The sequence below is a fragment of the Trypanosoma brucei genome, chromosome 9, assembly GCF_000210295.1.
Source record: "Trypanosoma brucei gambiense DAL972 chromosome 9, complete sequence".
Taxonomy (NCBI): domain Eukaryota; phylum Euglenozoa; class Kinetoplastea; order Trypanosomatida; family Trypanosomatidae; genus Trypanosoma; species Trypanosoma brucei.
This window is the reverse complement of record NC_026742.1, coordinates 486,219-511,505: the sequence shown is the minus strand read 5'-3', so window position 1 is coordinate 511,505 and position 25,287 is coordinate 486,219. Positions and strand designations below refer to the sequence as shown.

Genomic DNA, 25,287 nt, shown 5'->3' with positions numbered 1-25,287 from the left:
GTAGCGATAAAGTCCTCCGTAACAATTTAGTTCCTGAAAAATAGGCGGTGATACTACCTGTTGGCCTCTGTTCCTTCTTCTCTGGAAGGCCTCTTGCGGATGCGATAACTTTCTGCTCAAGCGATTTCCTGTACCTCCTCTTTTGCTCTCGTATCTAAACTTTTTCCCTTCAATTCTCCTATGAGGTAAAAATAAATCATAATTCCATGGGGAGGAAAGTCTCGTGTTGCGGTGTGGAAAGGTCAAATAGCAGCCTTTAACACAACAGAACCCACGACCACACAGTCTTCAGCGGAAGAAACACATACGAATCTGCCGAAGCACATACACAAAACAAAATATAAAAACCCCACAGGCCTAAAGCCCGCGGCGCTCCAACTCACAGTACGATTGGGTCCATGTCACACAGTTGACTGACTTTCCGTATTGTTACCACCACCCACAGCTACGACTGCCCCAACGGCTGCGCGCCACACATGGGTAAGGTCCCGCCAAGGGCCTTCTGCTGGCATGTTGCACATGAACGATTCGCCCTCCTGTACACTCTCCACAAAATTCATGTACACATGTGCCCGCTCCCCATCGGTGCCATGACGGTCTCCCTCCAGTTGATTCTCTTCACGCCCTCGGCTGCCATCGTCTCCCTGTTGTTGCCGATCACGCTTCCGAGATTTCTGCCGAACAAATGAAAAGGTTGCGGGATCCGGTAGGGGACACGTCATAAGGCGCACAGCTTTCGTCTCCGCCGATTCCCACTTCATCTTTTCGAGTATCCAACGCTCCAGGTGGCGCACTGCCACCTCACCACCAGTCAGGACAATAATCGCATGGCAGCGGCAAATCCACAAAACGAAACCGCGAAGCAAACCGTCATTTGCAAAGTTACGAAGCTTCCCCAAGTGCGCTGAGCTGTATATGGGGTAGATGTGGTAGGCACGGAATACAGGTCGCTCCTCCGAGTGCCGCTTTATATCTTGCTTACGCTTTTCAATTTGATGGGGAATGGCCTCTACGTGCCGTTTATGGTTCCTTCGCTGGTGCTCCAGAAAGCGCTCTTGGTACTGTGAAAAAACTTTGTTATCAGTTCCTAACGGGTTCAGCACACTATCGCCGAAGAGGTTGTACCGCAGGTTGCGGTTACTAAGTCGGTCCTTTGCGCTTACTGTTATTGATACTTTTGCTGGGCCACCACCGGTGGATTCCACAACGGTGAGCTGTTCATTTTGTTTAGCCGCTTTCTTGGCACGATCACGTTCCTCCTTCGCTTTTCGCATCCGCTCCTGGCGTTCGGCACGCAGCTCATCCCTTGTTTTTGGCAGTCTGAACACAGTCTCCTCACTGTTTGGTGCATGGAGGTACAGTTGTGAGTAGTGTGTCGGTGGTAACGTAGGGTGATATATCCGATCCAAGCTAATGCCCACAGCGATGTTAGATCGACTGTAACGTGGCATCGTCAGTGCCCAATGATCCCACGGCTCTACATCCGGTACACCGTCAGTAAAAAACTGTTCTAGTAGAGAATATGCACGATGCTCAACCATGTCACGACTTCCGTCCTCATTCCCGGAAGGTTTTGGGTCAGGAGTCACTAACGGTGCAGCACCACGAAACAGGTCGCACAACTGCTGCTCGTACTGCTGACGGCTTACTTGCTTGGACTTCTCCTCGCGCCGCGCCGCCTCCTCCCGCCAGAACGCGTCCAACTGCTCTTTGCTATCGGCACTCATAGAGACGGTGTTGCTACCGTGGGAAACGGCACTTGACGGTGACGCAGCCGTGGGGGCAGTTGTTGATTTGGGTAATGCTGACGCCCCACTAACTGCAATGGATTGCGGTGCTATATTACAGCAGAAACCTATGCGACGACGTGGTGCATGGCGATGCGTGTACGCGTTCAGTCTCATGTCCATGGCGCTGGCAGTTGTTACCGCCTCTGAGGAAGGGGGCTCTGACGAGCTCAGATCAACAACACTTTTCAGAAGAGTGGTAGGTACCGGCGTCTTCATCATGTTTGAACTGCCAACGGTAGAGAAGTCAATCACTTCATCATTATCAATGTTTACCGGCCGTCGCTTCGCAGGCATTTTGCCCTCGTCCTCCCTTCCTTGTTTGCAACCAGAACCACAAATGCCGGTCTAGAGGCCGTTTGGTACCGTACGTCAACTTCAACTGAGCAAAAACCAACCGTACACTCCCGGGGGTGGCAACGGCCGACGAAATGAAGAAACAAGCCTCTCTCACACGTGCCAACGAGGTCCTCCCCGTCGTTACAACCCGTGTCCCCTTCGAGCTCGCGGCGACAAGAGCAACACCTTATCGAGTCGACAACACTTTATTAGAGAATAAATTGGAAAGAAGTCAGGATTGTTTCACGTGAAGAGAGGTGCATGTGGAAAGCAAGACAAATAGCGAGTGTGCAACACCAAAACAATCAGCACCACTCAGGATCTACTGGTGCAGCTCACAAGTACGTGGGATAGCAAAAAAGCAAAGAAAAAACTGTTATAATACTTTCCCATCCTCCCCATTACGTGTTCAGCAAGGTCGAGAACGTATTACAGCAGCGCACAATTGGTCCTATATCCTCCTTCAAATCAAAGGGGAGATTATCCTCACGTAACTCACAGTGGCATAAATTACGCCACACTTACTTTATTTATCGAACCCCAACTCTCTAATGAGATTCTGCACACTGACATCAAGCGCACGGCGCCCAGCCGCTTCACCAGCACTATCGTCAGATAAAAAGGTTTTGGGTGGACTCATATTACAAACAGGACCACCACTACACTCAGCGTAGGGTTCACGATACCTTTCGTCCTCCGGGTCACCACTCAAGCCAGCACGGGAAGCACCTGTCATGGAAACCACCTCAACTCTACCAGCTAGTGTTGGATCGCCATTCGCAACGGGCCACCGAGGGACCCACGGTCCCGCATCCTCATCAGTGTGACGCGACCTTTTCAGTGACCGCTTTTCCTTTTTGACATGATTAGAATCCTTCTGAACACAACCAAATAACTCATCAATGGTAACCGGGCTCACGATCACCCGCAAATACGTCCTACGAAACCGAACCTGGGACAAGTGGGGAATACAGCCCATCCGAAGTCCTATTGGCTCATTACGATCCGTCCCTTTTTTCGCTCCAGTGCGTGTGAAGAGATTCACAAACGGTGTATCAGCGTTATCTTCACGCGCCTCCATGCGGTCATCGTCATCTCTTGCCCCGATTGCGTGCAAAACAGCCTCGTTTTGACTTTCTTCAAGCTCCACTATGGCGAAACGACGGGGAGGATACCCGAGAAACGCAGAGCGCTTAACTGAGTCATCAAACAGTAGCTGTAGAAATGATTCATCCGCAACTTTGGCAAGGGGATAGACGAGAAAGCAGCAGTGTGCCATATGAATATATCACTGCCGGTTATAACGGGGGCAAGCACACCTCCGTCAACTTCTACTATCACCTACTAAGCTGTCCACTCAATGTTTTGAGTGTCAATTTTTTTTTTCCTGCACGTGTGACTAATTCCTCGTCTCAAACTTCTTCTTCTTCCCTTGGCCCTCCTGTGCTTCACCAGCAAAGGTCCTTCGGGACTTTTATATTCCACAAACTAAATTGAGTAAGTGGAGAGCAGATTTGCATTTACGTGCGAGAAGTAGAAATGAGGAAGAAACAACAAAAACGAAAGTTGAAGAGAATGTGGAAAGAAGCAAAGCACAACAACGGGATTGGCGAGCTGACATGCAACAGAGATATTAGTGCTCTCATCCGTGCGGATCATTTGGTTGCCTATACGTGTTTGAGTTAATAAAAGAAAAGGAACGAGGATACGAGCCTCACACTCCCTCACAATCGCCGTAGAAAAAAAAGAGGGAGCACTGGGCGCCAATGATTGCCGCTTGCACAAATGGACGTGCCCTTGCGTAATACAAGAATTATATATATATATATATATATATAATCCCGTGAATAAGGCGTTTAAATGACCCAAACTAGTCACAATAAAAAGGGGGTGAAATTGTGGCAAGTCTACAAAACCTCAACTGTAGTCAAAGAAAGGTGCAACGCTCTCCCATCTGTTGGGTTATAAAGACTGCCGTCTAGGTAAATCCAAGTTACACGTGGCACGTGCTTGATCACGACGACGGGTAACTCAAATCGCATCAAAGAAAGGAATGGGAAATGAATATACATTTATACGACGCACAGCTATAGGAGCATATACAAAGGTAGGCTATGAGGATATTTTTGGTATGGCCACGTCAAAGGGATCTCAGCCTACGCCCGCACACAGACGCATACACACACACACACACAACTGCGTACATCACTAAATAAATTTTATTTACATCGCCCATCTCGCACCTCTCATACCATCTACTTACCCAACCTTACATCCGTATTGTCAGCCTTCGCCCACCACATTTCCTCAGTTAGACACGACTGGAGATTATGATTTCAGTTTTACGCGTATGCCGTTCCGCGGTGCATCCGCGCCGGGGGTGATAGTCGATGTCCTGCTTGGATGAAAATCCTTCAACTGAATGGAGTAAAGGCGCAACGGCCGGCGGGCGTTGTTATGCAGTGTTGCGGCAGATCTAAGAGTGCTCTCCCCTTTTATTCCTGTAGCTCGGCCTTCCAATCCGAGAGAAGATGCATTACTTCCCGTAAAAGTGTTCACAAAACAGACGGAACTCACATCAGGCCCGCACGAATGAATCGTATCGAACTTTGGAACGGATTGATCACCACGCGACGCACAAGTGGTGCCCTTCGAGTTACGTGTGTACTCCCCCCAATCAATTGGAAGTTCCATTGTGCGCATGAATAGTTGTTGTTGGGAACTATGGGGTGTAGGGAAGTCCCCCTGTCTGCATTGCATCCGAGCCTCATGAACAGAGGAGGCGAGATCGACGCTTTGTGCCTTGATGCTTTGAAGGGTGGCCACGGGTGTTGGAGAAGTTGCACATGAACGATAATCAGAACGCATTGTCCCTTGCTTGTCGCCATCGGCTCTTGAAACGCCAACAGAGTTCGCCCCAATGCTGCGCGTGGACACAGACCGCTGTCCAACATGGGTCTGCTGAAGGCCTTGTTCACACTCAGCCATGCTTTCCTTGTTCGTAGTAACACCATAACACATTCCGTCAGCCCCACCACGTGACTCGGTTTGACCCTTACCTGAGGGCACACAGAAAACAATGTGGTCATGGAAATACACATTATCCGGCTGTTGTGGTGCTGCCTTCCCGCACTTCGACCCCGTTGCACCTCCGGCGGCTGCGCCGCAGCTGTTCGCCGTGCGTCCGAAAGAGCAACTCCTTTGGGTTGACAGCCACTTGAACTCCTTCGTCCCCAACATAGAATTGGGGCCGGAGACAGAAAATGGTCGACCTGGATCCTTCCATGCGGTTATTTGGTCGCGTAGCCGCTGTATTCTCCCCCGCCGGTATTCGCGATCGTCTGGAGGTGGCAAATAGAAATCAAGTCCTCGTGAATGATCAACTTTCTTCTGCCGGCCATTATTCATAGTTGCAGCTCCGGAACCACAAACCGTCGAAAGCATTCCTATCGTTTGGGGTTGTCACCTTTCGATGGGCCCGGTGCTCCTCTGTTGCGCCTTCTCTGGTATTATTCCGCAGTCCTCTCACTACTTGCTCCCCCACCCCCAACAGCGCTGTGCTTGCGTTAACACGCAAAGACAAGCGAAGGGGTAAATCTATAGGAGCAAAAAATATGGCAGTGAACGAATGATCTCCCACCGCAGCGTGTCTGTTCAATGAAAGGGCTTCTACTCTTTCCGCCTTGATGCTTGACAGCTGAGAAACAGGGTCGTCTGCTCAGCTATAACTAATCACCCTGCAGAAAGACAACACGTTACAGGACGGGGAAAGGTGACGACGTTTAAAAAAAAAAAGGAATGACATTAAATGCACAACCTTGCGCGCCTCAAAATCATAAGCACGGACGCTGCCGCATGCAAGTGAAAACACAAAGAAGGCAGACGATCTCACGTTAATGAAATTAATTACAAACAGTGGCAAAACATCGTCACAGAACAAACGGGGGGAAGCATTAAATAGAAACTCCACTAATACTTGCAAGCCCGTTAAGACAAAGCCTCGGTCACAATTATAATAACGGGCAGACTGCACGCCACAAAAAAAGGAAAACAATTACCAACAAAACGGCGGAGGGTCCACAGGCAAAAAAACAAAACGGCTTCCACCAAGCCCCTCCTGTCGACTGCGCCACAGACAAAAACAACAACGAAAAGAAGAAACAACCCTTCACACACATCCAAACAGTAGAAGTAATAGAAAAGAGCACAGCACATGCAGAAGAAACCGTTTGTTTGCCAATATATAGAAAGCAGCAGCATCAGTCATTCGCCCACAAGCAACAAATGTAAAGGCTCACCTCTCAAAGGCAACGACCCTGAACAAAACATTGAAAACACATGTTTTAACGTACCACGACAACAAGGTGGGGTTATCAAGGTTAAACAAAAAATGAGAATTTGTGGTGATGCGACGATTTCCTCAACTGAATATAAAGTGACTACGGTGAACAAAAGATTTTCGCCTATTCCTCTTCCCAAACTTTAACAACCATAAGGGCACCGAATAAGAATGCTGCCAGGACAAAAAAAAAACAGACTAGGAAAGTATACTTAAAATGTAAGATATTAGAGCAGTAAACTTACATGTTAACCACAAAAAGCCAGAAGGCAAAGAAATCCAAAGATAAATGATAAAATAAATAAACACACGCACGCACACGCACACACACACACACACACACACACACACACACCATTCATCAGCACTCCTCCACGAAAAGTGACACAATAGTATCAGTGTACTTCTCATCGATGACGCGTCGCTTCAGTTTGCCTGCGGCTGTCAGCACACCATTTTCAGGAGTCCACTCATCACTCAGTAGGCGTACGTGACGTACAATCTCAAACTTCTGTCGATCAGATGCACGAGCCGTCTCCTGAAATGATGCTGTAGCCTTCTTCTGAAACTCGGGGTCCTGCAGAACTTCAGGGTATTTACCTTTCAATCCATGCTCCCTCGTGAACGCAACAACCTTCGCTTCATCAGTAAGAACAAGCGCACAAATGTACGGTCTGTCAGGATGCACGAGGACACAAACACCGTTGGGCATGCTCAGCGAGTTGTGTGCATACATGGATTCCAACGTCTCCATGGCAACATACTCTCCAAGAACATTCTTTGCCAAGGCCTTCACGCGGCCAATGATGCGAAGGGTTCCATTGGGGCCGATGCTGCCAACGTCACCCGTATGAAACCAACCATCCTCATCTATTGCCTCCTTGGTTAGTTCTTCCTGCTTGTAGTACCCTTTGAAGAGGAATGGACCACGCAGAAGAATTTCCCCACGAGGATCGGGCTCATCGGTGTGTTTGTATCCTTCCACGTCCAGTAGTTTCACTTCCTCCGATAGCAGCGGGGGTCCAACAGCACCGGTTTCAATATCGCCTGTAAGTTGAACACCTCCGACACACACCGTCTCCGTGAGGCCCCAACCTTGAATTATACGAACGACTGCAACATTGAGGAAATCTTGTGTGGCTGTACTCAGAGGGCCTCCGCCGGACAAAACCATGTACATATTCTTCCCCAAAACGGCACGGGTAGCTGCAAACACCTTCGCATCCCAGTACGGCGAATCTTTGCCATCCTTAAAGGCACGCAAGCGGCTCTGGAAGGCATGGTCAAAAGCACGACGCTTGAACGTGCCAGGAGCCGGCAGTTTCGCCTGAATTGCCTTCTTCAGCGTATCGTATATGCGCGGTACGCCAATTAAAAGTGATGGATTGTACTCTGCTAGGTCACCACGGGGCCTTGCAGTGAGGTCAGTCAGTGTAAAGGGGCTTCCAAAGCATATCAGTGCACCGCGGGCAATGAATACGCTTAGCACTCCTAACTCCAAAATGTGGGCAAGAGGCAGGTAAGACAGGTAAGTTTCTCCATCCCGCAACGGTCCCATTACAGCGTTCAGCCTGTGGTCAAGTGCATGAACTCCCGACATCAGTGAGCCATGTGTGTGAATGACACCTTTGGGGTCCCCCGTCGTACCACTCGTATACATGATGAGAGCAAGGTCATCTGCCCTTCCAGAGTTGTTCAACGGAAGCCGGTCACGGGCCTCACGACCAAGTTTCACAACTTCCTCCCACGATACGAGATGGCAGGCCTCCTGGTCGACAGAGGCAGGAAGGCTCCCATTGTAGATGATGGGTGCGGAAGGTGTGATGCCTTCACTCATGAATTTAATAACAACACTCACATTCTTCGCATTGCAAATGATCCCCTTGCAGCCTGTTTCCCGGAGGGCATACGCGAGCGCATCTTCCCCAAGATTGGCGTACACTGTGGTGGCAACCATATTCTGCGACCAGATACCGTAAATTGTTGCCAACCACTCCCACCGCGTCTCCTCGTATATGGCGACTCGGGAGTTTGGTGAAATACCCAACTCCACAAGACCTCGCCCAAACGACTCGATGTAGTCCCAGAAGGTGCCGTAGTCAAGGTATTTCGTCTCCTTGAAATGTGTTACGTTCATCATCTTTTCAGCTCGCGTGTGCAGATCCTTAATTACAGCCTTTTCTACCCGATCCACTGGGCGGTAAGCAAGGGCACGCTGCTTGGGTTGACGCTTGCAAAGGGCTGCGAAGCGCTGCGGAAGGCACTCACCCTCGTACCACTCCCGCCGCACCTCTTCAATATCTTTGCCGTCGTCAGTTACGAGACGGTAGATGGGAGAGCAATCAGAAGTTTCGCTGCCGGGCACAGGGACAGCAACCTTGCCAAGCGCACGAAATTTTTTCACATGCTCATTCTCAACCTCAGAGCGATTGTTCATGTAGTCCATGACGGAAATCACACATCCCCCCATGGTGCCCCCACTTCTCAATATCGGATCTTAAAAGCAAAGGCTTCCTATGAAGTACAATACTTACTGGGTGTGAATGGTGGCTTTTAAGATGATTTCGCCAACCTTAACAAGCCTTCCTCCCACAAACACACGTGGCGCGCACCACTGCTGTCCCGATTGCTTCCCTTCCCTTCAGGTTCAACCGTATCCACAATCACCTGTCTTTCTTCCCTTAGTGCTTGTTGCAGAGCGGTTGTGCTTTACAGTCTTTTGGTATGGCTATCGTAGCAAGCAAGATAGAGAAATGAGGAGGGGCGTGACGAAGATGGGAAGAACAGAAGGAAAACAGAGGAAAAAAGCAATAGCAGGTACGCGGTTAACCTGTGGCCTCCAGGGTTTGTGCTCGCGAGATGACAAGAAATGGGAAATATGAAGGTTCGTAACTATTGAGGATGCGCAACCTACACACATACAGACACGCACACAAGGATCAGCGAGCATACATTTACGGGTTGCAGCTGTCATGATAATCCCCTTCAGATCCCGTACGTGCCGCGGTCAGATGTCATTGTCGTACATATTGGATGGTCAAACATCTAGCACTCGTAACAACACAAGACTACAGCAAGGGGAGGGATGCGGTGGGAAATGTGTGCCAATGCGTCTCAGTGATTCCTAAGTTGCTTATGTTATAAGAAACCTTCCACAAAAACTTGCAGTCAATAAAAACAATGGAAGAATCGCACCGAGGCACAGTGCACGAGTGAGAAGTAACGGGATGCGGACATAAGTGCACAGGAGGGGCGAACGGAAAATCATGTCAAAGCGCCTAGGGCCTACGGTGAGTTAGACAATGTGGAAAACCACTGGATGGGGAGGGGGGTAAGTAATCTCCTGACCGTAAGCCAAAAATTAAAAACAAGTAAAAAGAGGATAACAATAATAATGATAAAAGAAGAATCCCCAACACCCGAAGCGGAAGAAAAAAGGCAACAGCAGGGTGACTCTGTTACCCAATAAATAGCACTCACGCATACACAACCCCGTGAAAACGAGCATACAGGTGTAACTTGGGTTTCTCGACTTGCACACCGTGTTGTCTGCACAATATTACAAGCACAGCCAAAGCAATAAACAGAGTCACTACAACAAAACCAAGTGTAATCAAATGTATCAACTAGGAAAAATTACGTATTTCAATACCCTCCCCCGTGCTGCAAAACCAACCCTGCATGCCTTAACGCTTACAACCTGTCGTGCAAGCTGTCGCCACCAGCATCAAGAAGTTGGACCGACGGAAAACAGATAATGGAACGTGTAGAGAGGACAATTCAGATGGACAATAGGAACTGATTAACATCACAAACACAATTAATGGACCGCCCCATGGAGATCCGCACCATTCATCAGCACTCCTCCACGAAAAGTGGTGCTATGATATCAGTGTACCTCTCATCGATGACGCGTCGCTTCAGTTTTCCCACAGCCGTCAGCACACCATTTTCAGGAGTCCACTCATCACTCAGTAGGCGTACGTGACGTACAATCTCAAACTTCTGTCGATCAGATGCACGAGCCGTCTCCTGAAATGATGCTGTAGCCTTCTTCTGAAACTCGGGGTCCTGCAGAACTTCAGGGTATTTACCTTTCAATCCATGCTCCCTCGTGAACGCAACAACCTTCGCTTCATCAGTAAGAACAAGCGCACAAATGTACGGTCTGTCAGGATGCACGAGGACACAAACACCGTTGGGCATGCTCAGCGAGTTGTGTGCATACATGGATTCCAAAGCTTCCATGGCAACATACTCTCCAAGAACATTCTTTGCCAAGGCCTTCACGCGGCCAATGATGCGAAGGGTTCCATTGGGGTCGATGCTGCCAACGTCACCCGTATGAAACCAACCATCCTCATCAAGTACCTCCTTGGTTAGTTCTTCCTGCTTGTAGTACCCTTTGAAGAGGAATGGACCACGCAGAAGAATTTCCCCACGAGGATCGGGCTCATCGGTGTGTTTGTATCCTTCCACGTCCAGTAGTTTCACTTCCTCCGATAGCAGCGGGGGTCCAACAGCACCGGTTTCAATATCGCCTGTAAACTGAACACCTCCGACACACACCGTCTCCGTGAGGCCCCAACCTTGAATCGTGCGAGCCAGAACCACATTAACAAAATCTTGTGTGGCTGTACTCAGAGGGCCTCCGCCGGACAAAGCAATTCGTATTCCTTTCCCCAAAACGGCACGGGTAGCTGCAAACACCTTCGCATCCCAGTACGGCGAATCTTTGCCATCCTTAAAGGCACGCAAGCGGCTCTGGAAGGCATGGTCAAAAGCACGACGCTTGAACGTGCCAGGAGCCGGCAGTTTCGCCTGAATTGCCTTCTTCAGCGTATCGTATATGCGCGGTACGCCAATTAAAAGTGATGGATTGTACTCTGCTAGGTCACCACGGGGCCTTGCAGTGAGGTCAGTCAGTGTAAAGGGGCTTCCAAAGCATATCAGTGCACCGCGGGCAATGAAGATGTTAACGACTCCTAACTCCAAAATGTGGGCAAGAGGCAGGTAAGCGCAGTATGTTTCACCTTTAACATGGCAACCCATTACCTCGTTCAGCCTGTGGTCAAGTGCATGAACTCCCGACATCAGTGAGCCATGTGTGTGAATGACACCTTTGGGGTCCCCCGTCGTACCACTCGTATACATGATGAGAGCAAGGTCATCTGCCCTTCCAGAGTTGTTCAACGGAAGCCGGTCACGGGCCTCACGACCAAGTTTCACAACTTCCTCCCACGATACGAGATGGCAGGCCTCCTGGTCGACAGAGGCAGGAAGGCTCCCATTGTAGATGATGGGTGCGGAAGGTGTGATGCCTTCACTCATGAATTTAATAACAACACTCACATTCTTCGCATTGCAAATGATCCCCTTGCAGCCTGTTTCCCGGAGGGCATACGCGAGCGCATCTTCCCCAAGATTGGCGTACACTGTGGTGGCAACCATATTCTGCGACCAGATACCGTAAATTGTTGCCAACCACTCCCACCGCGTCTCCTCGTATATGGCGACTCGGGAGTTTGGTGAAATACCCAACTCCACAAGACCTCGCCCAAACGACTCGATGTAGTCCCAGAAGGTGCCGTAGTCAAGGTATTTCGTCTCCTTGAAATGTGTTACGTTCACTGTCTTTTCTGTTCCCGTGTGCAGATCCTTAATTACAGCCTTTTCTACCCGATCCACTGGGCGGTAAGCAAGGGCACGCTGCTTGGGTTGACGCTTGCAAAGGGCTGCGAAGCGCTGCGGAAGGCACTCACCCTCGTACCACTCCCGCCGCACCTCTTCAATATCTTTGCCGTCGTCAGTTACGAGACGGTAGATGGGAGAGCAATCAGAAGTTTCGCTGCCGGGCACAGGGACAGCAACCTTGCCAAGCGCACGAAATTTTTTCACATGCTCATTCTCAACCTCAGAGCGATTGTTCATGTAGTCCATGACGGAAATCACACATCCCCCCATGGTGCCCCCACTTCTCAATATCGGATCTTAAAAGCAAAGGCTTCCTATGAAGTACAATACTTACTGGGTGTGAATGGTGGCTTTTAAGATGATTTCGCCAACCTTAACAAGCCTTCCTCCCACAAACACACGTGGCGCGCACCACTGCTGTCCCGATTGCTTCCCTTCCCTTCAGGTTCAACCGTATCCACAATCACCTGTCTTTCTTCCCTTAGTGCTTGTTGCAGAGCGGTTGTGCTTTACAGTCTTTTGGTATGGCTATCGTAGCAAGCAAGATAGAGAAATGAGGAGGGGCGTGACGAAGATGGGAAGAACAGAAGGAAAACAGAGGAAAAAAGCAATAGCAGGTACGCGGTTAACCTGTGGCCTCCAGGGTTTGTGCTCGCGAGATGACAAGAAATGGGAAATATGAAGGTTCGTAACTATTGAGGATGCGCAACCTACACACATACAGACACGCACACAAGGATCAGCGAGCATACATTTACGGGTTGCAGCTGTCATGATAATCCCCTTCAGATCCCGTACGTGCCGCGGTCAGATGTCATTGTCGTACATATTGGATGGTCAAACATCTAGCACTCGTAACAACACAAGACTACAGCAAGGGGAGGGATGCGGTGGGAAATGTGTGCCAATGCGTCTCAGTGATTCCTAAGTTGCTTATGTTATAAGAAACCTTCCACAAAAACTTGCAGTCAATAAAAACAATGGAAGAATCGCACCGAGGCACAGTGCACGAGTGAGAAGTAACGGGATGCGGACATAAGTGCACAGGAGGGGCGAACGGAAAATCATGTCAAAGCGCCTAGGGCCTACGGTGAGTTAGACAATGTGGAAAACCACTGGATGGGGAGGGGGGTAAGTAATCTCCTGACCGTAAGCCAAAAATTAAAAACAAGTAAAAAGAGGATAACAATAATAATGATAAAAGAAGAATCCCCAACACCCGAAGCGGAAGAAAAAAGGCAACAGCAGGGTGACTCTGTTACCCAATAAATAGCACTCACGCATACACAACCCCGTGAAAACGAGCATACAGGTGTAACTTGGGTTTCTCGACTTGCACACCGTGTTGTCTGCACTATCGGATCCCCCTATGAGAAAAATAAGTAAATAAACAGAGTCACTACAACAAAACCAAGTGTAATCAAATGTATCAACTAGGAAAAATTACGTATTTCAATACCCTCCCCCGTGCTGCAAAACCAACCCTGCATGCCTTAACGCTTACAACCTGTCGTGCAAGCTGTCGCCACCAGCATCAAGAAGTTGGACCGACGGAAAACAGATAATGGAACGTGTAGAGAGGACAATTCAGATGGACAATAGGAACTGATTAACATCGCAAACACAATTAATGGACCGCCCCATGGAGATCCGCACCATTCATCAGCACTCCTCCACGAAAAGTGACACAATAGTATCAGTGTACTTCTCATCGATGACGCGTCGCTTCAGTTTGCCTGCGGCTGTCAGCACACCATTTTCAGGAGTCCACTCATCACTCAGTAGGCGTACGTGACGTACAATCTCAAACTTCTGTCGATCAGATGCACGAGCCGTCTCCTGAAATGATGCTGTAGCCTTCTTCTGAAACTCGGGGTCCTGCAGAACTTCAGGGTATTTACCTTTCAATCCATGCTCCCTCGTGAACGCAACAACCTTCGCTTCATCAGTAAGAACAAGCGCACAAATGTACGGTCTGTCAGGATGCACGAGGACACAAACACCGTTGGGCATGCTCAGCGAGTTGTGTGCATACATGGATTCCAAAGCTTCCATGGCAACATACTCTCCAAGAACATTCTTTGCCAAGGCCTTCACGCGGCCAATGATGCGAAGGGTTCCATTGGGGCCGATGCTGCCAACGTCACCCGTATGAAACCAACCATCCTCATCAAGTACCTCCTTGGTTAGTTCTTCCTGCTTGTAGTACCCTTTGAAGAGGAATGGACCACGCAGAAGAATTTCCCCACGAGGATCGGGCTCATCGGTGTGTTTGTATCCTTCCACGTCCAGTAGTCGCATTTCACATGTGCGCTCTTGCTTGCCTGCAGCGGCCGGTTCCATATCACCTGCGACTTGCTTTGTGCCAACACACACCGTCTCCGTGAGGCCCCAACCTTGTGGCATGATGCCAAATACAACATGAAGAAATGTTTGCGTTGGTGCGCTGAGGGGCCCTCCGGCGGAAAGCATCGTTTTCATCTTACCTCCAAGCATGGACCGGAATGGAGAAAAAATTAACCTGTTCCAGTACGGGGTCTCCTCACCCTTCTTGAGGGCTCGAAGTCTCGTTTGGAAGGCGTGTTCGAATATACGGCGCTGTAGTGTCCCTCGGGGTGCCAGCTGTGACTCGACCGTTTTCTTTATCGTGTCGTACACTCGCGGCACGCCAATTGTGAAAACCGGTTTGTACTCCCTGTAATCACCGTGTGGACGAGTGTACGTGTCGAGAAGTGTTCTGGGGTTTCCAAACCCAACAAAAGAACCGCGAGCAAGAAAGATGTTGACGACACCAAATTCAAATATGTGGGCAAGAGGCAGGTAAGCGCAGTACGACTCACCCTCTTCGTAAGGACCAATCAGTTCATTCACGTAGTCGGCACAAGCAGTAACACCCGAGATCAGTGAGCCATGTGTGTGAATGACACCTTTGGGGTCCCCCGTCGTACCACTCGTATACATGATGAAAGCAACTTGGTCATTGTCAGTGGGGATTCGAAGTGGTTCATCTGAGAGGCGACCATTGTCCACGACATGAAGCCAAGAGATGATGCGGCAATGTGTGCTTTTTGTATCCGGAGGTAGCTGACCAATGTAAATGATCACCAAGGGCGGAATGCGGTTGCTCTGCACCAACCGGACCAGTGTTGGCACATTTGTTGCGTTGCATATAATTGCACGGGATCCTGTTTCCCGGAGGGCATACGCGAGCGCATCTTCCCCAAGATTGGCGTACACTGTGGTGGCAACCATATTCTGCGACCAGATACCGTAAATTGTTGCCAACCACTCCCACCGCGTCTCCTCGTATATGGCGACTCGGGAGTTTGGTGAAATACCCAACTCCACAAGACCTCGCCCAAACGACTCGATGTTTTCCCAGAGGACACGGTAGTTAATATAACACGTTTCCTTAAAGTATGTTATATCGTATGAACGTTCAAGCCCATTTTGGTCCCTTAGCACTTCTTTCGATATGTTTGACAGAACCCGGTACGCGAAAGCCCTGCGACTTCCCCCTTTCTTGCATATTGCCATGAACTTCTGTGGCATGTTCACACCGTAGTACCACTCTCGACAGAGTCGTGTGTGCTCTTCGCCACTGACTCCGGCACGACGGTAGATGGCCGACATATTCTCCGTTTCTGTCTGTGGAATCGCCTCGTTCTGTGAGCCTTTGCTCCGAAGCTGCACAATGTCTTCGTTTGGTGCCGATTCTCGGCTGTTGGCCTCATCCATAAGCTGGAGGACCGCCACCTCGATTTCGTTCAGCGCAGAAGCGGTGTTCATCTTTTTAAAAAGTGTTGTGTGTAAAATAAATACACGTATATATTATAAGATATATAATATATATGAGGAATCCTGCCCAATCTTCTGCAGCGCTGTAAGGGACCTGGATTTGTCTCTGCTAGGTTCAGTTGCGCAGCATACACCAAAAGGAACGTTGGCATATTATACCAACGTGCATGCGTGTATTAAAGGCAATGTAAAGGAAATGTTTGAAAAAAAAAAGTCCGAGGAAGGAAAGGCACTGAACATCAGATAAGTTAACAAAGTGGAGGAACGGCGAAATTCTCGAATGGCCACAGCTGATGACATGGGGGGAATAAGAAAAAGGTAAGTTTGTAAGGCCCACTGAAAACCCTCGTTTATATTTAAAGAAAAAGAATCAAATCGGGAGAGGAATTAAGAAAAAGTTGAAGGGGAAAGGGAAAGGGGGAAGCAGCGGGGTGTAAGGAAGCCAGAGGGCGAGGAGCACAAGAAACACTTCAAAGAAGTACTGCACACACAAATAATAGTGTGTGACACACACACATAACGGTCACTCCGATGAATCCACACAATCAATCGATGGCATTCACATAACTGCTACTGATGCAGCCACGCACGCGTAGTAGCGCAAACATCCGTCTAAGCGGCAAAACATTCCTCTGCGGGAAAACACAAATAAAAGTAAGAAGCGAGGAATAACTGTCAAACTTGTGCCCGCATGCAACGCACCCCTTCACTCCAAACCATGTTTACGATTAACATCAGTGTAGTGTAGGTATATGTTTCGTCCATTATGTTTACAAACGTCTCCTACCGGCTGTTTAAACCAATGTTTTACATCTGGTGCCACGGTGGCTGAATCGTTCATTTCCTACTCAATGCGCCGCACTCCTTTTTGAAGACAGGAAAGGGGAAAAGAAATTTTGTTTCCTCGTGGTTCCACTTCACCAGTGGAGCGACACTTCTGTTTTCCTCTTTTTTTCCCCCTTTCACTTTCTCTTTCTGTATTTTCCTCTTCCATTATTTTCAGTCGTGCACACCGCAGTTGGCGAAACTGCCCCCGCTCCTCACTCCCACTTTCTTTACTACCTGTTGGGTATATTCACTTCATGTGTTACATTTCCTGCCACCAACGTCACCAACAAAGAAAAAAAAATAGTGATAACCATAATAATAACAACAACTGTCAGGGTCGGAATTTAACCAAGAGACGAAACACAAGGGGCATAAGGGATGGAGGGGCACCAAAGTCAAGAAAAGAAAGAAAAAAAAAGAACATAACAACACCAACTGCCCAGACACACAAAAGTGTCGAAAAAGGGAAAAAAAAGAAGAAAAAAAAAGCAGCCATCAAATGATTCACCCAGCGATAACCCCACAGCACAGACCCAACGTGTGGTCCACAACACCATCCCTCGCTGACCGCACGCGTTACTCATACTTGAAAAGTTGTTCAATGACATCGCCGTACCTTTCTTCCACCTTGTTGCGACGGATTTTCATCGAGACGGTGAGCATCCCATTCTTTGCCGTCCACTCATCGGCGATCACACGTACCTGACGGAGCAGTTCAAAGGGTTTTCTACCAATTGAAGCGCCGAAATTCGACAACGACTTGGCGGCACGTTGGTGGAAAGTCGGGTCCTTAAGTATCTCGGGCCACGTTCCACCAATTCCATTTTCTTGGGCAAACTTCTTAGCCCTTTCTTCGTCGGTGATTACAAGGGCACATATGTATGCCCGCCGCTGATTTACAAGAATGCAAACGCCATTAGGGGCAGACAATGGATGCTGTGAGTAAATCACTTCCAGGTACTCCAGCTGAATGTATTCTCCGAGTAGGTTCTTCACCAGTGCCTTAACACGGCCAATGACTCGCAGGGCATTATCTTCACCAATTTCCACAACGTCCCCGGTGCGGAACCAACCCCCTGGAATCAACACTTCTTTGCTCATGGCCTCCTGCTTGTAGTAGCCCTTGAACATAAACGACCCACGAAGGCAGAGCTCCCCTCGCGGGAATGGCTTATCATTGTGCTTGTACTCATCTGTATCCAATAGCCTCCCTTCAACCCCTTTCAGGAGTTGACCAACTGATGGATATAACTCACCCAAACGTTGTATGCTTCCGTTGCAGCACGTTTCTGTCAATCCGTAGCCTTGTCCCAGCGGAAGGCTGAAGACAACCCGCATGAACTCTTGTGTCCTGTCAGCGAGAGGTGCGCCACCACATACCACTCCACGCAGCCTACCACCGAACATGTCGCGTGGGACCTTAAAAACCTTTTCATTCCAGAAAGGCGTATCTTTCCCCTCCTTGAGAGCACGGAGTCGGTCAGCATAGGCAGTATCAAAGAGGGTCCTCTTAAAACTACCCACAGGTGGTAACCGACTTTCCACAACCTTCCGTATTGTCTCAAAGATCCGTGGGACTCCAACGATAAACACTGGCTTAAACTCCTTCAAGTCACCTCGTGGTCGCGCCGTATCATCCGTGAGTGTTCGTGGCGAACCAAAACACACCAAGGTACCGCGGCTAAGCATCACCACATCAGCAATAAACTCCAAAATGTGAGCAAGGGGGAGGTAAGATACATATGTCTCACCCTCCTCCTTGGGTCCAATACACTCAAGGAAGCGGTCCGCCAGCCCATTTTTACTGGCGGTGAGAGAACCAAAGGTGTGCATGACACCCTTGGGTGCCGCCACTGTGCCACTTGTGTACATGATCAAAGCCGTTGTGTCACAATTTCCAGGAATGGTATAGCCCAGGTTACTCTTCATTCCCGTCTCCAGCACCTGTTTCCATGGTATTAAGCGCATGCCTTCATCATTTAACCCATCTGGTAGAGAGTCGAGATAGACCAACGTGGTGTTGGTGAGTTTGACCTCCTTCAGTAAGGTAATGAGATCCTTTATGTTTTGGCCGTTGCAAATAATAGCGGCACACTCCGTCTCCTTGAGCGCGTGCATCAGCCCCTCCCGGCAGAGGTTAGCGTAAACTGTTACAGTAACCATCAACTGCGTCCAAACCCCAATAGCAGAGGCAAGCCACTCCCATCGCGTATCCTCGTAAATGGCAACACGGTCCCCTTCCTTTGCTCCATACTCCCTTAAACCCTTTCCAAAGGCCACAGAGTTCTCCCATAATTCACCATATGTCATGTAGACCGGATCGTTGAGATGTGTAACCTGCCATTCGCGCCTCTTCCCATTATGGTCCTCACGCCACTCCTTTTCAACCTTGTTAATTGTGCGGTAAGCAACTGCCAGAGTATCTCGTCTGCTCGTGCATGTTTGCTCCAACTGTTTCAGAAAGTGCTCGCCGTAATACCATTCCCTCGTAATGCGCGCCTGCTCCTCATCTGTGACTCCTATGGAGCGGTAAACAGGTGAACAGTTTTCGCCCTCCGCTGGTCCACAAATGTGAGCAAGTGGCCCAAACTTTTGTCTCGCAATGATCACCTCGTCATCCACCTCAAACCAGTGACTCCAGAGGGAGAGAAGCTTAGTGACGTACATTCCCATCGAAACACAACTGCCACACTACTATTAATATTTAATTATCGTCACTTCTCGTTTATCTGGTTTGTTGAAACGATCTCCTCAGTAAGTTTTTTTTTTCCCCCTTACCCTCCCCCTTGTATTGTTGGGATACCCCTCCTGTCGTTGGGCGTTTGTTATTGTTCCTGGTTGTTGAACAGCTTAGTTAAGTTTATAAAATGTAGTTCAAATAATATTCGGCAACTTACCTATTAATGAATTAACAAATAAAGAGCAAAAGGGAGGGGGAAGGGAAAGGAAAGGAGGTACAATCAGATAATAAAATGAAAGAAAAGAGTGGAAATATACGGCATTTCACACACTTCATGCAGCAGTTATGTTACGCGGCATATGTGTACATGTCTCTTTGTAGAAGGGGAAATGGCACAAACAAGAGCGGTGAGGCGCGCCTGCGTAAACTACAATGGAGGAATTACTGCGTTTTTCTTTTTCTTTTTACTTTCTTCCTGTCTTTAAAATATAATAAACTTCTTTCTTTACGTTTGTATCCCCTTGCGCACAGCCGCCAGATCGGCGTGTACAAGAGCACTCATTTGAGTTTGTTTGTTTGTTCGTTTGTTTTTGTTTTCAAAAATACCATTCCCACTTAAAAACAAAAACACGCCCCCAACACGAACCCACATGTAAGCTTTCCACTGAGCTTAACGTGCTGCTAAAAGGCTATGCTTTGCAGCAACCGAATTTGCCCTCCATGAAAACCCCACTTAACGCGAGCGGCGCCTTCAATTTCATACTTGCGTGTTCTGCTGCTGTTTGCGTCTTCACCAAAAAAAAAAAATGAAAGAAAATGAAAGAAAAAAAACGGCTTCAACCGTTCGTCTGGTTTTATTTAGTTTCCCATCCTCTGCGTAAAACAAATGGCCTATTTAAATCTTTCCTTTTTTTTTTCCACCAGTCAACTCACATGCACAAATACGACAAAACGCGCACACCACTCACCACCCGTTAACATTTCTCAATCATTTCACTCGTGATTCTCCTTTCCTTTTCTGCCTTTTTCGTTTCTTTCTGCTATTAAAAACTTGAAAACAAAATGATAATAATAATAATAAACTATACTTTGTCCTCCGATCACTCTTCGGTTTTTTTTCTTCGTTTCTTTTCGTTTCTTTTTTTTCTTTTTTTCTTTTTAATTTATTTATTTCTTGCGTAATGGAGGGAAAGGGGAGGTAGAGTGAAAAGCCCGCGTATGTGATATGTATGTGATAGTAAATAAGGGAAATAGGAGGTTTGGAAACCTTTCAGTCAACACTCCACTGTGTAAAATATCAATATCAAAAAAAAACATAATAACAACAATCATAATTTAAACATGTTTTCACTATTCGTTTTTCTTTATTTTTTTATTTTTTATTTTTATTCCTTGAATAATTCATTTTTCTTTTCTTTTCTTTTCTTTTTTTTTTTTACTATCCTCCTTTCACTCCCCTTCCTCTTCCTTTCCTCCCATAATGCTCATAAGTTGTACACACATATATTTGTATTATTACATATACATATACGTGCGCATGTATGTATGTATGTATGTTTTAAAAGGGATAGGAAAATGAGTGAGGGGAACGCAATATTTTTTTTTCTAATTTTTTTTTAAAAAAAAAGAAAAGAAACAAAAGGAGAAACGGTGTGGAAAAAAAAAAGAAAAAAGAAAACGCAATGGCAGCGCAATGATAAAATGACGGAAACATAACAAGCGAAAAAAAAAAGTAGGCAAGTGAAGCAAAATAATAAAATTGAAGTGAATTAAAAAAAGAAAGAAAAAAAAAGAACTGGAGAACACAAAACTAAGTGAAACGGAAAAAAAAATGCACGGTTGGAGGCGGATGAGTAAGATAAAACGAAACAAAAAGAAAAAAGAAAAAGAAAAATGGGAGTACATCCGGACATGCCGCAGTGACGGAGGGATCAAAAAGTAAAAACAAACTAAAAGAAAAAAAAAGATAAAGAGAAAAAATGGATGACAGAAAAGTAACCTTCTCATCCCTCCTCCTCCCCCTATCGTTTCAACATAATAATAATAATAATAATAATAAAGCAAATAAACAATAAACAATAAACAATAAAGAAGAAAAAAACATGTACACTTACCCGCACCTAAATAGATAAAATAACATAAGAAAAAAACACATGTATTCGTTTAAATATATACTATATATATATATATGTATATATGTATATATGTATATATGTATATATGTATATAAATATATAAAAGACATATATATAAAAGATATATATAAAAAAGATATATGTGCGTGCGCGCGTGTCTGTTTTCATATTTTTATACCGGTACGTCTCCCCTCCTCCTCTTCCCTCTTTCCTCCTTTCTTTCTTTTTTTTTTCATTTCTTTTCTTCTTCTTCATTTTTTGTCCTTTTTTTGTTTCCGTCACTTTGTTTTATTTTGATGTAAACAGACGCGTAATCTCCCCCTTACATTCTTCACACTCACATATTATCTAGACCCAATATTATTATATCCATCAATACTGTTTTCGTTGTTTTTGTTGTTATTATTATTATTACTATTACTATTACTATTACTATTACTACTATTATTATTCAACAACAATAATAATAGTAATAATAGTAACAACAAAAACAACAAAAGTAATAGTAATAGTAATAAACATTATTATCATTTTGTTATTTGTAGTTATTTACTGACGTTGTTATCCTCTTACTTTTCCTCCTCACCATCATCGTTATTATTTATTCTTACATGCCGCTGCTGCTACGCGATCCATTTCTCATTTCTTTTATGTTCTTTACTGCTTCTGACACTTCATATACCATAAAATATGGGGGGAAAAAAACCAACAGGAAGCACGAATGAAGGAAACAACAACAACAAAAAAAAACAAAATAAAATAAACAAAAACGAAACACAAAAATAAACAAAATGAAGTTGAAACGAATGGGAATGGAGTGAGTGAAAAGAGGGAACAAAAAAAAAATCACAGAAGAAACACAAAGAAAAACGCCTTGTTGATGTAAGATTATTGGCGATAAGTTTTTCTTTTTTTTAGCGTTCGGCCGACCGCAACTGTCATATGCCTCACAACATAAAAACATGAAAATATAAAAAACAAAACACAAAACGCAAAAAAAGAACAGCAAAATAAACGAAAAAAAGGAAAAAAAAACGACACGACGGTATAACAAAAAAGAAAAAAGGAAAAGAAAAGAAAAGAAGGGGACAAAAAATCAACTGAAAGCGATACGTCCTCACAAACACAGCGGAGGTTGCACAAATACACAAAAAAAAATGAAGTAAATAAAAAAAAAGAGGGGAAATAACAACTGCGTGCGTGGGAAAAGGAGAAAAAAAAACGAAAACGGAAATAAACCCAAAGGAGGAGGGAAGGGAGTGAAGGGAGTGAAAAAAAAAACAAAAAAGAAAGAAAGGAAGTACGAGGGAACAATAACAACGTGAAACGAAACATATCAATCACGACCAAACCAAAAGAAAAGAAAAGGAAAAAAAACAGAAATATGTAAACCGATACACTTTTTTTTTCCTTTTCTTTTATTTTGTCTTTTCTTTTATTTTATTTTTTTTCTTTTTGGTTCGAATAATGTGATGTGAGTCGCTACACCTCGCAACCGAAGCGCCCGTGTCCCTTCCGTTGCTTTTAAGCTGCCTGCATCACACAATCCCCTCCTTTTTTTTCTTTTTTTTTCTTCTTCTTCTTTTTCTTTCTTTTTTTTTTTAAATTTTCCGGCCGCAGTTGCAGTACAAACTCATTCAACCGATGCCTTTGTATTTCTGTTATATTTGCTGCTCACTACAATACCACAAACGCGCAGGCATTTATAAATATATAAACAAGTGCTGCTGGGATGCCAAAGAAAAAAACAAACGAACAATAGAATGAAAGAATGAATGAATGACGGGAAAAGGACTGCAGGATAACTAAAAGAGGAGGAGGGAAAAAAAAAATGTAACGCAAATATAAACATAAAAACAGAAAAAAAAAACAGAAAAAAAAAACAGAAAAAAGACAGAAAAAGAAAAAGAAAAAAAAAGATAATGGAAAACAAACAAAAAAAAACAAGATGAGGAAAAATATACACACATATAAGTACATGTGCGCGCCTGCATGAAACGTACACCGTATTCCATACTTTACCGCACGGTAGCTCTTTCCCCCTCTTGATGTTTCATTTATTATTCTTATTATTTTTTTTTTTACTTTTCATCTTTTGGATACTGTTACTGATATTATTATTATTATTATTGTTGTTGTTGTTTTTGTCGTTGTTTTTTGGAGGAGGGGGTTTCATCCCATCCTCTTTTCATCTCCCCTGCCTGCAGCCTTGTAAAGATGAACTGTAAAAAAAAAAAAACGAAGAAGAACAAGAGGTTATTAAACCCCTTTTTCACTTTTTCATTTCATTCTATTTATTTCTTTCTCCCCCTCTCCTCCTTCCACACACACACACACACCTTTAATAATTTAGGTTGTAAAAACAAGAAAAAAATGATACAGAAAAAAAAAAAAAGAGGTGTGATAATTCTCCGTAGGGATTGTCTCGAAAACAAAACAAAACAACAATAACAATAACAATAACAATAACAACAGCAACAACATCGAAAAAAAAAACAAGAAAATGATTTTTTTCTTGTGAATGAACAAAAAACAAATAACCATTAAAAAAAAAAAGAAAAACAAAAAATGATAGTGAATCACTGGGAAAATAGTACACGTAGGAAAGGAAGAAAGAGAAGAGGATTGTGGAAAGGAAGAAGGCAACAACGGGAACACTTTTCCCCCTCCTTTTCCTCTGCATCCTTTCATCTCTCTGTTTGTTTGTTTGTTTGTTTGTTTGTTTTTTTCCTTTCTTTTCTCTTATTTTATTTGTTCCCATACATTTCTCTGTTTCTCTTCCTTTCCCTTTGTTCTTACTCCCTTAACACTCGCTCTCTCGCTCGCTTTCTGTTCCGTTCTCCCTCCTTCATACTTCCCGGCACACCGTAAGAACTTCACCGCGCAATTTTAGGAATGATGTCTAACAGGAGCGACAACAACAAAAAACAAAAAAAAAACAGAAGTGAAATGAAATGAAATGAAATGCGTAAGAAGAAAATAAAAAAAAAAGAAAAGCAGATGTCATCGTTCCCCTTGCACGGTTGTTAATCCTTTTTTTTTCCTTTTCTTCTTATCCTTCTTATTCTTTTTTCTGCTTCGATCTTACCTTCCACACAAACAAAAACACAAACACACACTTTCCCCCTCCGCATCAAGGATCGATTCCACACCATCGTTTCGCCCATTTCTTTTTATCTTTTTTTTTTTTTCATCCTTCGGTTGAGGAAATATGGAACGGAAACATCGCTCGCTACTCCAGTATGTAGAGGGAGACATGCGCGGTCCAAAAGTAACGGCAGTCACGGAAGAGTTGAATGAAAAGAAAGAAAAAAAGAAAGAAAGAAAACTCCCCCTTTCGAGGAAAACAAAAGAAGATGCAGTGGGGAGGGGGGGAGAATGAAAAGATAACAACTGTTGTAATGAGTTAACGCACAACGGCGTCAATCATTTAGATGCACCCTGTACAATAAATGGTACACATTTTTCATCCTAAATCCCTCCCTCCTCAAGCTCTCTTCCCCCTTGTCTTCCCCTTAGGCGGCCGAGAAGTTTCATAACGGGCTACCCCATGCCTTCTTTCATGAAATTCTTTTTTTTCACACCACCTCCTGCAGGTTGAGAAAACACAAAAAGCAAACGACATTCGTCCACTAACAGAAATAAGGGAAGTATTATGCGCGCAAAAAAACGTGCGGATCCCCCCCC

General features: G+C 45.6%; 12 protein-coding genes across 12 annotated transcripts; 1 reads left to right on the top strand and 11 right to left on the bottom strand.

Annotated features, from left to right (window-relative positions):
* Positions 1 to 401: 401 nt before the first annotated feature.
* On the bottom strand, positions 402 to 2,084 carry TbgDal_IX2250 (hypothetical protein, conserved; the record flags this gene model as incomplete). Its single annotated transcript, XM_011778119.1, has 1 exon — positions 402 to 2,084. One exon carries the CDS (start codon positions 2,082 to 2,084, stop codon positions 402 to 404), a length of 1,683 nt encoding a protein of 560 aa, XP_011776421.1.
* Positions 2,085 to 2,652: 568 nt separating this feature from the next.
* TbgDal_IX2240 (hypothetical protein, conserved) lies at positions 2,653 to 3,405 on the bottom strand (the record flags this gene model as incomplete). Its single annotated transcript, XM_011778118.1, has 1 exon — positions 2,653 to 3,405. One exon carries the CDS (start codon positions 3,403 to 3,405, stop codon positions 2,653 to 2,655), a length of 753 nt encoding a protein of 250 aa, XP_011776420.1.
* A 1,049-nt stretch (positions 3,406 to 4,454) lies between these two features.
* TbgDal_IX2230 (hypothetical protein, conserved) lies at positions 4,455 to 5,570 on the bottom strand (the record flags this gene model as incomplete). Its single annotated transcript, XM_011778117.1, has 1 exon — positions 4,455 to 5,570. One exon carries the CDS (start codon positions 5,568 to 5,570, stop codon positions 4,455 to 4,457), a length of 1,116 nt encoding a protein of 371 aa, XP_011776419.1.
* A 1,256-nt stretch (positions 5,571 to 6,826) lies between these two features.
* On the bottom strand, positions 6,827 to 8,935 carry TbgDal_IX2220 (fatty acyl CoA synthetase 4, putative; the record flags this gene model as incomplete). Its single annotated transcript, XM_011778116.1, has 1 exon — positions 6,827 to 8,935. The coding sequence occupies one exon, from the start codon at positions 8,933 to 8,935 to the stop codon at positions 6,827 to 6,829; it is 2,109 nt and encodes a 702-aa protein (XP_011776418.1).
* Positions 8,936 to 10,320: 1,385 nt separating this feature from the next.
* TbgDal_IX2210 (fatty acyl CoA synthetase 3) lies at positions 10,321 to 12,429 on the bottom strand (the record flags this gene model as incomplete). The annotated part of the gene is made up of 1 exon (XM_011778115.1): positions 10,321 to 12,429. One exon carries the CDS (start codon positions 12,427 to 12,429, stop codon positions 10,321 to 10,323), a length of 2,109 nt encoding a protein of 702 aa, XP_011776417.1.
* Positions 12,430 to 13,821: 1,392 nt separating this feature from the next.
* Positions 13,822 to 15,948, bottom strand: TbgDal_IX2200 (fatty acyl CoA synthetase 2; the record flags this gene model as incomplete). The annotated part of the gene is made up of 1 exon (XM_011778114.1): positions 13,822 to 15,948. One exon carries the CDS (start codon positions 15,946 to 15,948, stop codon positions 13,822 to 13,824), a length of 2,127 nt encoding a protein of 708 aa, XP_011776416.1.
* Positions 15,949 to 17,361: 1,413 nt separating this feature from the next.
* TbgDal_IX2190 (fatty acyl CoA syntetase 1, putative) lies at positions 17,362 to 19,458 on the bottom strand (the record flags this gene model as incomplete). Its single annotated transcript, XM_011778113.1, has 1 exon — positions 17,362 to 19,458. One exon carries the CDS (start codon positions 19,456 to 19,458, stop codon positions 17,362 to 17,364), a length of 2,097 nt encoding a protein of 698 aa, XP_011776415.1.
* Positions 19,459 to 19,757: 299 nt separating this feature from the next.
* Positions 19,758 to 20,084, top strand: TbgDal_IX2180 (hypothetical protein, unlikely; the record flags this gene model as incomplete). The annotated part of the gene is made up of 1 exon (XM_011778112.1): positions 19,758 to 20,084. One exon carries the CDS (start codon positions 19,758 to 19,760, stop codon positions 20,082 to 20,084), a length of 327 nt encoding a protein of 108 aa, XP_011776414.1.
* Positions 20,085 to 21,070: 986 nt separating this feature from the next.
* Positions 21,071 to 21,472, bottom strand: TbgDal_IX2170 (conserved hypothetical protein, unlikely; the record flags this gene model as incomplete). Its single annotated transcript, XM_011778111.1, has 1 exon — positions 21,071 to 21,472. The coding sequence occupies one exon, from the start codon at positions 21,470 to 21,472 to the stop codon at positions 21,071 to 21,073; it is 402 nt and encodes a 133-aa protein (XP_011776413.1).
* Positions 21,473 to 22,488: 1,016 nt separating this feature from the next.
* Positions 22,489 to 22,935, bottom strand: TbgDal_IX2160 (hypothetical protein; the record flags this gene model as incomplete). The annotated part of the gene is made up of 1 exon (XM_011778110.1): positions 22,489 to 22,935. One exon carries the CDS (start codon positions 22,933 to 22,935, stop codon positions 22,489 to 22,491), a length of 447 nt encoding a protein of 148 aa, XP_011776412.1.
* Positions 22,936 to 23,277: 342 nt separating this feature from the next.
* Positions 23,278 to 23,580, bottom strand: TbgDal_IX2150 (hypothetical protein, unlikely; the record flags this gene model as incomplete). Its single annotated transcript, XM_011778109.1, has 1 exon — positions 23,278 to 23,580. One exon carries the CDS (start codon positions 23,578 to 23,580, stop codon positions 23,278 to 23,280), a length of 303 nt encoding a protein of 100 aa, XP_011776411.1.
* Positions 23,581 to 23,941: 361 nt separating this feature from the next.
* TbgDal_IX2140 (hypothetical protein, unlikely) lies at positions 23,942 to 24,361 on the bottom strand (the record flags this gene model as incomplete). Its single annotated transcript, XM_011778108.1, has 1 exon — positions 23,942 to 24,361. One exon carries the CDS (start codon positions 24,359 to 24,361, stop codon positions 23,942 to 23,944), a length of 420 nt encoding a protein of 139 aa, XP_011776410.1.
* Between the last annotated feature and the right edge of the window lie 926 nt (positions 24,362 to 25,287).